This window comes from Pseudophryne corroboree, chromosome 4, assembly GCF_028390025.1.
Source record: "Pseudophryne corroboree isolate aPseCor3 chromosome 4, aPseCor3.hap2, whole genome shotgun sequence".
Classification (NCBI taxonomy): domain Eukaryota; kingdom Metazoa; phylum Chordata; class Amphibia; order Anura; family Myobatrachidae; genus Pseudophryne; species Pseudophryne corroboree.
The window spans coordinates 203556138-203569482 of record NC_086447.1 but is presented as its reverse complement, the minus strand read 5'-3'; the positions used below and the strand labels follow the sequence as shown (position 1 = coordinate 203569482).

General features: G+C 47.0%; 1 protein-coding gene across 3 annotated transcripts in view; it reads left to right on the top strand.

Annotated features, from left to right (window-relative positions):
* SCLY (selenocysteine lyase) overlaps positions 1-13345 on the top strand; it is a 215140-nt gene that overhangs the window by 770 nt on the left and 201025 nt on the right. For all 3 annotated transcript variants that reach the window (XM_063915807.1, XM_063915806.1, XM_063915803.1), the window contains exon 2: positions 9398-9475. In XM_063915807.1, coding sequence (XP_063771877.1) covers positions 9408-9475 — 68 coding nt within the window. In that variant the 5' untranslated portion in view covers positions 9398-9407. The remainder of the gene's footprint in view (positions 1-9397; positions 9476-13345) is intronic.

The window sequence follows — 13345 nt, the reverse complement described above, 5'->3', positions numbered from 1 at the left end:
CCGTCCCCCTTACAGAGCCAGAAGAGCGAAGAGGTCCGGAAAAATCGGCGGCAGAAGACGATCCTGTCTTCAGATAAGGTAGCGCACAGCACCGCAGCTGTGCGCCATTGCTCTCAGCACACTTCACACTCCGGTCACTGAGGGTGCAGGGCGCTGGGGGGGGCAGCGCCCTGAGACGCAATAAATCGATAAAAAAACCTTATATGGCTAAAATAAATGCATCACATATAACTCCTGGGCTATATGGATGCATTTAACCCCTGCCAAAACATACAGAAAAAGGATGATAAGGACGCCGAGAAAGGGGCGGAGCCTATCTCCTCAGCACACTGGCGCCATTTTCCCTCACAGCTCAGTTGGAGGGAAGCTCCCTGGCTCTCCCCTGCAGTCACTACACTACAGAAAGGGGTTAAAAAAGAGAGGGGGGCACAAATTAGGCGCAGTATATAACAATACAGCAGCTATAAAGGGAAAAACACTTATATAAGGTTATCCCTGTATATATATAGCGCTCTGGTGTGTGCTGGCAAACTCTCCCTCTGTCTCCCCAAAGGGCTAGTGGGGTCCTGTCCTCTATCAGAGCATTCCCTGTGTGTGTGCTGTGTGTCGGTACGTTGGTGTCGACATGTATGAGGAGAAAAATGATGAGGAGACGGAGTAGAGTGTCTGAAATTGTGTTGTCACCCCCTAGGGGGTCGACACCTGAGTGGATGTACTGTTGAAATTGCGTGACAGTGTCAGCTTTGTATAAAAGACAGTGGTTGACATGAGACAGCCGGCTACTCAGCTTGTGCATGTCCAGACGTCTCATACAGGGGCCCTAAAGCGCCCGTTACCTCAGATACAGACGCCGACAGGGGTACTGACTCCTGTGTCGACGGTGAAGAGACAACCGTGATTTCCAATAGGGCCACACATTGCATGATTGAGGCAATGGAAAAAGTTTACACTTTTCTGATAATATGAATACCACCAAAAAAAAAAAAAGGGGTATTATGTTTGGTGAGGAAAAACTTCCTGTAGTTTTCCTGAATCTGAGAAATAAAATGAGGTGTGTGATGATGCGTGGGTTTCCCCCCGATAACAATTGATATTTTCTAAAAAGTTATTGGCAGTATACCTTTTCCCGCCAGAGGTTAGGGTGCCTTGGGAAACACCCCCTAGGGTGGATAAAGCGCTCACACGCTTGTAAAAACAAGGGCTCTACCCTCTCCTGAGATGGCCGCCCTTAAGGATCCTGCTGATAGAAAGCAGGAGCGTATCCTAAAATGTATTTACACACATACTGGTGTTATACTGCGACCAGCAATCGCCTCAGCCTGGATGTGCAGTGCTTGGTTGGCGTGGTCGGATTCCCTGACTGGAAATATGATATCCTAGATAAGGACAGTATATTATTGCTTATAGAGCAATTAAAAGATGCATTTCTATATATGCAGGATGCACAGCGGAATATTTGCCGACTGGCATCAAGTATAAGTGCGTTGTCCAATTATTCCAGTAAAGTGGTCTGGTGATGCGGATTCCAAACGGCATTTGGTAGTTTTGCGTTAAAAGAGGGCATGTACCCCAGGTCGCCTCTCAAAATAAGACGCCGTATTATCAGGCGCAGTCCTGGTTGGCAAGCGGACAAAAGGGTTCCTCTTTTCTGCTCGTGACAGAGGGAGAGGAAAATGGCTGCAGAGATCAGCCAGTTCCAAGGAACAGAAACCCTTTTCCGCCGCTGCCAAGCCCTCAGTATGACGCTAGGGCTTTACAAATTCAGGCACGGTGGGGTCCCGTTCTCAATGAATTTCAGTGCGCAGTGGGCTCACTCGCAAGTAGACCCCTGGATCCTTCAGATAATATTTCAGGGGTACAAATTGGAATTCGAGACGTATTCCCCTCGCCGTTTCCAAAAAGTCTGTTTTACCGACGTCTCCCGCTGACAGGGAGGCAGTTTTGGAAGCCATTCACAAGCTGTATTCCCAGCAGGTGATAATCAAGGTACCCCTCCTGCAACAGGGAACGGGGTATTATTCCACACTATTGTGGTACCGAAGCCAGACGGCTCGGTGAGACCGATTTTAAAATCTAAAATCTTTGAACACTTGCATACAGAGGTTCAAATTCAAAATTGAGTCACTCAGAGCAGTGATTGCAAACCTGGAAGAAGGGGACTACATGATGTCTCGGGACATCAAGGAGGCTTACCTTCATGTCAAAATTTACCCTTCTCACCAAGGGTATTTCAGGTTATGGTACAGAACTGTATCAGTTCGGACGCTGCCGTAGGGATGGTCCACGGCACCCCGGGTCTTTACTGAAGTAATGACCGAAATGATGATATTCCTTCGAAGGAAGGGAATTTTAGTTATCCTTTACTTGGACGATTCCCTGATAAAGGTAAGATCCAGGGAACAGTTGGAGATCGGTGTAGCACTATATCAGGTAGTGTTGCGGCAGCACGATTGGATTTTCAATATTCCAAAAATCGCAGCTGGTTCCGACGACTTGTCTTCTGTTCCTAGGGATGATTCTGGACATAGTCCAGAAAGAAGGTGCTTCTCCTGGAGGAGAAAGCCAGGGAGTTATCCGAGCTAGTCAGGAACCTCCTAAAACCGAACCAAGTCTCAGTGCATCAATGCACAAGGGTTCTGGGTAAAAATGGTGGCTTCCTACGAAGCAATCCCATTCGGCAGATTCCACGCACAGTGGAACCTTCTGGACAAATGGTCCGGGTCGCATCTTCAGATGCTTCAGCGGATAACCCTGTCACCAGGGACAAGGGTATCCCTCCTGTGGTGGCTGCAGAGTGCTCATCTTCTAGAGGGCCGCAGATTCGGCATTCGGGACTGGGTCCTGGTGGCCACGGATGCCAGCCTGCGAGGCTGGGGAGCAGTCACACAGGGAAGGAATTTCCAGGACTTATGGTCAAGCCTGGAGACATCTCTTCATATAAACATTCTGGAACTAAGGGCCATTTACAATGCCCTAAGTCAAGCGAAACCCCTGCTTCAGGGTCAGGCGGTATTGATCCAATCGGACAACATCACGTCAGTCGCCCACGTAAACAGACAGGGCGGCACGAGAAGCAGGAGGGCAATGGCAGAAGCTGCAAGGATTTTCGCTGGGCGGAAAATCATGTGATAGCACTGTCAGCAGTGTTCATTCCGGGAGTGGACAACTGGGAAGCAGACTTCCTCAGCAGACACGACCTTCACCCGGGAGAGTGGGGACTTCACCCAGAAGTCTTCCACCTGATTGTAAACCGTTGGGAAAAACAAAAGGTGGACATAATGGCGTCCCGTCTAAACAAAAAACTAGACAGATATTGCGCCAGGTCAAGGGACCCTCAGGCAATAGCGGTGGACGCTCTGGTAACACCGTGGGTGTACCAGTCAGTGTATGTGTTCCCTTCTCTGCCCCTCATACCAAAAGTACTGAGAATCATAAGAAGGAGAGGAGTAAGAACTATACTCGTGGTTTCGGATTGGCCAAGAAGGACTTGGTATCCGGAACTTCAAGAGATGCTCACGGACGAACCGTGGCCTCTACCTCTAAGAAAGGACCTGCTCCAGCAAGGGCCTTGTCTGTTCCAAGACTTACCGCGGCTGCGTTTGACGGCATGGCGGTTGAACGCCGGATCCTGAAGATCCCTACCCTGGTCAAGGCCAGGAAAGACGTAACCGCAAAACATCACCGCATTTGGCGAAAATATGTTGCGTGGGGTGAGGCCAAGAAGGCCCCTACAGAGGAATTTCAACTGGGTCGTTTCCTCCATTTCCTGCAAACAGGACTGTCTATGGGCCTAAAATTAGGGTCCATTAAGGTTCAAATTTCGGCCCTGTCGATTTTCTTCCAAAAAGAACTGGCTTCAGTGCCTGAAGTTCAGACATTTGTAAAAGGGGTACTGCATATACAGTCTCCTTTTGTGCCTCCAGTGGCACCTTGGGGATCTCAATGTTGTGTTGAGTTTCCTAAAGTCACATTGGTTTGAACCACTCACCACTGTGGACTTAAAATATCTCACATGGAAGTGACGAGTTAGCCCTGGTTTCAGCCAGGCGGGTGTCAGAATTGGCGGCTTTATCATATAAAAGCCCTTACTTAATATTTCATTCTGAAAGGGCAGAATTGAGGACTCGTCCTCAAATTTTCTACCTAAGGTGGTTTCTGCTTTTCACATGAACCAACCTATTGTGGTACCTGCGGCTACTAAGGACTTGGAGGATTCCAAGTTGCTTGACGTGGTGAGGACCCTGAAAATACATGTTTCCAGGACGGCTGGAGTCAGAAAATCTGACTCGCTGTTTATCCTGTATGCACCCAACAAACTGGGTGCTTCTGCTTCTAAGCAGACGATTGCTCGTTGGATTTGTAGTACAATTCAGCTTGCACATTCTGTGGCAGGCCTGCCACAGCCAAAAATCTTAAAATGCCCACTCCACAAGGAAGGTGGGCTCATCTTGGGCAGCTGCCCGAGGGGTCTCGGCTTTACAACTTTGCCGAGCAGTTACTTGGTCAGGAGCAAATACGTTTGTAAAATTCTACAAATTTGATATCTTGGCTGAGGAGGACCTGGAGTTCTCTCATTCGGTGCTGCAGAGTCATCCGCACTCTCCCGCCCGTTTGGGAGCTTTGGTATAATCCCCATGGTCCTTACGGAGTTCCCAGCATCCACTAGGACGTCAGAGAAAATAAGAATTTACTTACCGATAATTCTATTTCTCGTAGTCCGTAGTGGATGCTGGGCGCCCATCCCAAGTGCGGATTGTCTGCAATACTGGTACATAATTATTGTTACCAAAAAATTCGGGTTATTGTTGTAGTGAGCCATCTTTTCTAGAGGCTCCTCTATTATCATGCTGTTAACTGGGTTCAGATCACAAGTTGTACAGTGTGATTGGTGTGGCTGGTATGAGTCTTACCCGGGATTCAAAATCCTTCCTTATTGTGTACGCTCGTCCGGGCACAGTATCCTAACTGAGGCTTGGAGGAGGGTCATAGGGGGAGGAGCCAGTGCACACCAGGTGATCCTAAAGCTTTCTTTAGATGTGCCCAGTCTCCTGCGGAGCCGCTATTCCCCATGGTCCTTACGGAGTTCCCAGCATCCACTACGGACTACGAGAAATAGAATTATCGGTAAGTAAATTCTTATTTTAACAGTGGTAATCTGCAGAATTTACCATCAAATCTTATATTTTTATTTGTCACTCACAACAATATGCTGTAATGGAAAAACTTATGATGTAAAAGCTACCCTGACACTTATGAGGAGAATTCAGTACGGTAGCACAACCAATTCAGTACAGACGGGTGGCACGTCACATCCATCCGCAGAGATGTACGCTGGAAAACATGCACTGTCAGCAGTATGTGACTGATATATGCACAGCCACGCCTCGCTGCAAAGTACACAGCACATCGGTTACTATACTAACTGATTTATTTTACTGCTTTAATAATTAAAAAAGACACACCTATAATGCACCCTTCAGAGTAATGGTCCCTACACACTTGTCGATGTTTCCGATGTGGACGATGTTCGTTTTCAACGACCATCATCCAAATTGGCTTGCTCTGCTAAATGAGGGAAAACCAACGATCGCACGCATCGTTCATCATTGGTGCCTACACACTAAATGCCATAAATTATATATTGTTCACTTATGAGCGATTTCATTAATATCGTCAAGTGTGTAGGGCCCATAATACGATAGGAAAAATAAACAGGATGTCGCTAATGGTCAATGCTCAATATTTGTATGCTCTAAAACCTGGACTGCTGGGGTGCCTTGGGGACTGCGTTTGGGAACCATTGGCTAAAGGGGCCTACACGTTGATCGATCATCGTTAATACATGCCAGTCAATTTGTATGATACAGATGTATGTACTCTCACATCGTCCAAATTGATCATCAGTATCGTCCAATGTGTATCGTTGGTTGATAATATTGATGGTGGAAAACATTGGCCAGTGTGTAGGCCCTTTTAGAGACTTAATAATGGTCATAAGTTTTTTCAGCCATTTTTTATTTCTTTTGCTTCACAATTATTCTGTCTGTGCAGTATGTATTAAAGTTTTGAGAAGAGGTTAAAATATTATTCATGTTGACAGTGTAAAGGGCTAATTTGGTTAAAGTTTGAAATTTTGTCCATGTAGTCTGTGATGCTGTACGGCAATGATTCCCAATTATAGTCTTCAGGGAATCTAACAGTGCATGTTTTCCATATCTCCTTTCTAAAACGCAGGTGTAGTCATTTCTGACTGACACATTTTCAAAGATTCACAGTACTAAAGATTTAATTTGTGATTATTTGAGGAGACCTGGAACACATGCACTGTTAGGGATCCCCAAGGACTGGAGTTGGGAAACACTGCTGTAGGGAATAAATCTGCACATCACCATAGTTTTCTGCAATTTTGTTGAACCCTCCATTTTACATCCTTAGCAGCAGTGGTGGAACTTATGAGTGATGGACCCAGGTGCAAAAATATAATTTGTCCCCCTCCACCCCAACCCAAGTTCACAATATCCAAATAAACAAAAAAGGAGAGGTATAACTTGCGCCTATGGAGCTGCTTGGTACTAAAACTCTGGGATACACCACATCCAGTTATATATTTACAATTACAGATTGAGAATAGTCCTCAAGCGCTACCAATAAACAACCAACCACATTAAAGTAGTTATATATATATATATGTGTGAATCTTTTTCAGTCCTCAGGGTATTAGGTATAGTCCGCCTTGCGGTTCGCACCTCTGGACTGACCTCCTCACAGCGGGGGATGTTCCTCAAAAGGTTTCTTTCTCCACACTCCTTAACACCTCAAGCTTCCTGGATCTCACCCCTCTTTCATAAAGAGACGCTCACCTTATATATGCGCCCTATGTGCCTTGAAAGGTTTCTTTACTTCACTTCTTTTTTCACATCACCCTCTTTATACATATCACATCAGAAGCTGCTCCTGTCCCATATATAATATGCTCACCTTAAGGTAAGGCCCTATATGCCTTAAAAGGTTTCTTTTCCTCCGTCTGTCCTCTGTGGTTTCTTTCCACACCTCAAAGAACCCGTATGCAGTATATCAAATTGGTATAAAAAAGTTCAAAGTCCAAAGTTGCATAAAAAATGTTCAAAAATTTATTCTCAACAAAACATTCCATAAAACTTTAAAATGTACCCCTAAGTAATAGTGGCCACAGGTTAATCCCACAGTATGCCTCTCGGAACCCGTCAGGGAATAATGTCTTACCCTGAAAAAAACCGAATTTTGTGGATTCCTCCTGAGAGGTCAAAATCCTCATACATAAGAAAAAAGTGGGAAACCTTACCACTTGGGGTCAAAAAGATTGTGCCAACGCGTTTCGGATAACAAATCCTTCCTCAGGGCATAATGTGGGACCAACCTGGTGGGCATTTTATACCCTACTACAGTCTCCCCTGATTCCCTCAACCAATCAGGAATCCTTACTCTCAAATCTTCATAAAGACCATTTAAAATCTCTAGACTTCGATATTAGACTTTTCCTTACATCCATAACATCGTTTGCAGTGAATCAAATAATTGTAAAACCATATATTTCATATATTACATACTTTTTAAACGTTAATTAGTAAAATACAATATAAGGTATGGAGTACCGGATCCGTAAGTTCACAATATGTCACATGGCAGTGGGTGACAGAAGAGGCAGAGCGTGACAGCGTAAGACAAGGGGAGGCAGAGGATGACTGCTGAAAGCAGCGAGAGGCAGAGGGTGACAGGGAGAAACAGTGGGTGACATGGGTATAAGCAAAATGTCTTGCGCAGTGCAGAGAGGATGGGGCATGTACCCTGGTGGGTGCAAGAATACAGCAACCCCCACACCTCGGTCAGGCAGACTCTGACAGTGCCAGTTACACTGGTTGTGAGTTGCTTTTATAATTCACAGAGAGTAGTGAATAAAAAAAATGCACAGCTGTCTGTTATATAGAGGCTGTGATCATCGGCATCAGAGCTGAAAGGTGGAAGGACTGCTTTATCAGTCTGGCGCTCACAAGGTCAGCCTTGCCTACCTTAGGTAAGTGGTAGGTCCCGCATGCAGTGGGGCCCACCCTGCTCTCTGCATTGGGCCATTCATCCGACATTACTCAAAATGGTCTGTTGCTGGTCTGGGCAGCAGTGAGTGGGCCCCTTAGTCCTCAGGGGCCCTGATGCAATGCACCTGCTACATCAATGCTATTTCCGTCTCTGGTTATAGACCTTGTTGACTGTATTTGTGCCTTTTCTCAATATTATAGTTCAGACTTGACTCCTTGTATTTATCTGGGGACATTTTACCATAATTTTGAGATACTCTAATAGCAATACTCATAGGTAGTATCCACTCTTATCTGATAAATCCCTGGTGAATGTTACTACATAGTTTCCTGTTGTTGCGATATAACCCTCATACACCGCAATGCACCCAGGCTATCACTCAACTCAACATTACTCAGTCATTTACAGAAGACTTTTCCTCAACTAATACCCCTTTCACACTGCCAATGCCGGATCCCACCCGGGAATTGGAAACGGGTCCTTCCCGGGTGGGATCCGGCATTGGACCCTGTCAGGCGGCTTCCCGACCCGGCAATTTGCTGGGTGGGTTGCCATAGCGGCGGAGGTGGAGGCGGGGCTGGGAGATGAGCTCATCTCCTCACCGCCTCCCTCCTATATAGTGAACAGGTCCCGCGTCGCATCGACCCGGGAGCCCGTTCACGCTGCCACTGACCCGGTATTCAACCTGGGAATAATACTGCTTTATTCCAGGGTTGAATTACCGGGTCAGGCGACCCAGGATTTCGACCATAGTGCTTTCACACCGCACACCGACCCGTGTCGACCCATCAATATGCCGGGTCGATACCAGGTTATTTGTGTAGTGGGAAAGGGGTATAAATAACAAGGGATACATACAGCATGTCCATGGTCACTATGTCGGCATGGATATCTTGAAAACCTGGACTGGTAGGTTGCTTTGAGGAGCAAGTATAGGAAACCCTGCCCCAGGCTTCAGAAGTAACAGCAGAAACTATGACAATATAGCATGGGAGTGTGTATGGTAGCATTTTCAGGGTTGCAGTGCTACCATAGCATGTTTTTGTCAGCATGTATGTTTCTGGAGTCTCCTATGGTCTGATATCTTATGCTTGTCCCAGAGCTAAAGATAAAGAGCTAAAGATAAAGGTGCTCCACACTGCTAAAAGGTGTATGTGACAGAAGTGTCTTGTAGTGATCACTGCAATAGTATAAAGGGACGTTTTTAGGGACCTGGAATTCACAATTGAGCCTTGATCAGGCCACAGAGACCTACAGTGTTGCCTATTTGGTTGCGGTTTTGTATGTGATTAACCCTATATGTATAACCGTGTCTCTTTTTTCCCAGTTTTGTGAACATGGCAGATAATAATAGGACAGTAAAAGAGGAACAATGTTTGGAGGAGACGGGGAACCATTCTCAGAGGTGAGATATGTAGACATCAGGACAGGGGCAGAATAATACAGCGCCATAGCAATCGGTCGGGGTGGAGTGGTGACAGTGTTGCCTGTCCTCATACACTCTGGATTTCATACCGTAGATTCATTTTTATACTCAGCATTTCACTCCCATATATCTTCATGGCTGGCATAGGCTTCCTGTAATTGTAGTTACACCACATAAATCCTCAGCTGATTACTCACTTATCACAACATCACAGGGCAACATAAAATAATACTTTCTGCAGCAGGGTACATTGGTTTCCACAGGGAAACATCTGGGTGTAGAGTGGATCTTGATCCAGAGGCACCAATAGGCTAAAGCTTTAGGCTGTTCCAGGATGCATTTGGGCCTCCTCTATAACCCCGCCTCCAGCTCAGTTTCGAGTTGTTGCCTGCAGCATCAGGTCACCTAACAGGAGTGCTGCACTGGGCATCCCTGAAAAAGCTTTCTGAAAGAAGATTTCTTCTCCGTGCTATAAGCGCTGTATGTCAGGGTGACACTCCAGTGCTACAGCTCCATCACCTCCCAAGCGGCGTTGCATACTCCCGCGACTCAGTTCCCGGGTACTTGCGGCGGAGACGTCCCAGCTTAGGCACACAGTAGCAGACTTGCTGTTGACACAGCTTTAGTATGGCAGCTGAAACTCTTTCCCTCTCTGGGGAAGAAGTTGGCTAGGCCGATTTGAAAAATCGGTGTGGAGGCACATCTTCGAACTCCAGTTTGTAGCCTTGGGATACAATTTTGACCACCCAAGGATCCAAATCCGACTGAACCCAGACTTGGCTGAAGAGTCGAAGATGTGCCCCTACCGGTGCGGGCTCCCGTAGCGGAGCCCCAGCGTCAAGTGGTGTATTTGGTAGAGGCCGGGGAGGATTTTTGTTCCTGTGAACTAGCCGTAGCCGGTGTTGTTTTCCCTCTACATCTTCCTCTGGCTAAGAAAGAAGAGCCACGCCCCCTCCTGAACTTATGCGACCGAAAGGACTGCATCTGGTAATGAGGTGTTTTCTTTTGCTGTGGGAAAACGTAAGGCAAAAAAGACTTACCCGCGGTAGCTGTGGAAACCAGGTCCGCGAGGCCATCCCCAAATAAAAGTTCACCTTTGTAAGGTAAAGCCTCCATATGCCTCTTTGAGTCAGCATCCCCTGTCCATTGACGGGTCCACAGGAACCTTCTAGCAGAAACTGCCATGGCATTAGCTCTTGAACCCAAAAGCCCAATATCTCTCGCAGCCTCTCTCATATATAACGCTGCGTCCTTGATGTGACCTAAGGTCAACACAATACTATCTTTGTCTAGGGTGACAATGTCAGATGCCAAGTTATCAGCTCAAGCTGCAATTGCGCTAGCTACCCATGCCGATGCTACTGCAGGTCTGAGCAGGGCACACGTAGTCACATAAATTGATTTCAAGGTAGATTCCTGCCTACGATCCGCAGGATCCTTTAGGGCCGCCGTATCTGGGGACGGTAGTGCTACCTTTTTGGACAAGCGCGTTAAGGCCTTGTCCACTGTGGGCGAGGATTCTCACCGTAACCTGTCCTTTGAGGGGAAAGGATACGCCATAATAATTTTCTTGGGAACCTGCAGTCTCTTGTCAGGAGTCTCCCAAGCTTATTCAAATAAAGCGTTCAGCTCATGAGATGGGGGAAACGTTACCTCAGGTTTTTTTTCTTTAGACATGTAGACCCTTGTGTCAGGGACAGAGGGGTCCTCTGTGATATTCAAAACATCTTTAATTGCAATAATTATATATTGAATACTTTTGACGACTCTTGGGTGCAACCTCGCCTCATCATAGTCAACACTGGAGTCGGAATCCGTGTCGGTATCAGTGTCTGCTATCTGGGTAAAGGGACGTTTATGGGACCCTAAAAGGTCCTGTGACACAGTAAAAGCCATGGGTTGCTTCCCAGCTTTGTCTTTGGACTCCTTTGTCGAATCTTTTATGTAATAAAGCCACATTAGCATTCAAAACATTCCACATGTCCACCCAATCAGGTGTCGGCTGTGCCGACGGAGACACCACCACCATCTGCTCTGCTTCCTCCCTAGACGAGCCTTCCGCTTCGGACATGTCGACACACACGTACTGACACCCCCACACACACTGGGATAACTGAAATATGGGGACAGACCCACAATAAGGCCCTTTGGAGAGACAGAGAGTATGCCAGCACACACCTAGCGCCACAATATACTGAAACCAAAAGTCCCAGCCTAATTAGCGCTTTATAAATATACAATTTTGCACCAAATAATGTGCCCCCCCCCCCCCCCCTAGTTTTTGCCCCGTTACTGTGTTCAGCAGGGGAGGGTCCGGGAGCAGCTTCTCTGCAGCATGCTGTGGAGAAAATGGCACTGGTTAGTGCTGGAGGATCAAACCCCGCCCCCTTGACGGCGGGCTTCGGTCCCGCTCATTTATTTATACTGGCGGGGTTTATATAATATACTGCCTCCGCAGTATCTAAGAATGCTGCCAGTTTCATTTGAGGTGATTATTGCTGCCTAGGGCGCCCCCTGCGCCCTGCACCCATGCTGTGCTTTGTGTGTGTGTGGGAGCAATGGCGCGCAGTGCGACTGCTGCGCGGTACCTCAGTGAAGATCTGAAGTCTTCTGCCGCCTGTGAAGTCTTCTTGCTTCATATACTTACCCGGCTTCTATCTTCCGGCTCTGTGAGGAGGACGGCGGCGCGGCTCTGGGACGAACAGCAAGGACGACACCTGTGTTCCGACCCTCTGGAGCTAATGGTGTCCAGTAGCCTAAGAAGCAGAGCCCATCAGTCCAGGAAAGTGGGTCTGCTTCTCTCCCCTCAGTCCCACGAAGCAGGGAGCCTGTTGCCAGCAGTGCTCCCTGAAAATAAAAAACCTAACAAAAGTCTTTTCAGAGAAACTCAGTAGAGCTCCCCTGCAGTGCATCCAGTCTCCTCTGGTCACAGGATCTAACTGAGGTCTGGAGGAGGGGCATAGAGGGAGGAGCCAGAGCACACCCATTCTAGAGTCTTACAGTGCCCATGTCTCCTGCGGAGCCGTCTATACCTCATGGTCCTTACGGAGTCCCCAGTATCCTCTAGGACGTAAGAGAAACACAATACCTGACAAAAAAAACCCCCTGTGTTATGTGACCGCAAATGCACAGCACAAACAGAGGATTTAAGCAGTATGAGGTGATTGAAACACACAGTGAAAAATACAAAATAGTATATCCTGTGGAACACGGTATATGAGACCCTGACGCACTTAGCCCCCCAGGGTACAGAATATACTGATAGCAATATGTGTGATACACAGAATAGAAACCACGCAGCAGCTATAGGCACACACAGTCACAGGTACAATGCAGAAATGATTACATATAATCTATAAAACTGCACTGGACTAGTAATACTACAGATAGCTATGTATGTATACAGATATAACAATGCACAGTAAACACTGGATGTATATCACAGAATACTTGTACTAAATATTAATATAGAGTGCACTTGCTCTTAACCAACGCTGTCTAAATGACATGTAGAATACTTAAGTGCCCTGTAAATGCACAGCGCTGATGAGACAGGCGGCTTTACAGAGAAGACAGTGCCCAGCAGTCCCAGGATCAGCGCAGCTCTGTGAAATGGCGTTTAAACGCTGACAGCGAAGGAGGGACAGAGAGATGCAGCTCCAGGGCGGGAACACCAGCAGTAGATGGCGCCTGGAGCTGGGGGAGGGGCTACAGGTCAGCGCCTTATCCCCTCTGCTAAACTTCACCACCGGGTACTATGGAACCTACATTAAACGGATTTTGGTAAATCCGACCTGTGCTCCCTGCCCTGGTGGATATAGTGGTGTCCCTGCACATCCACAGGGTCCA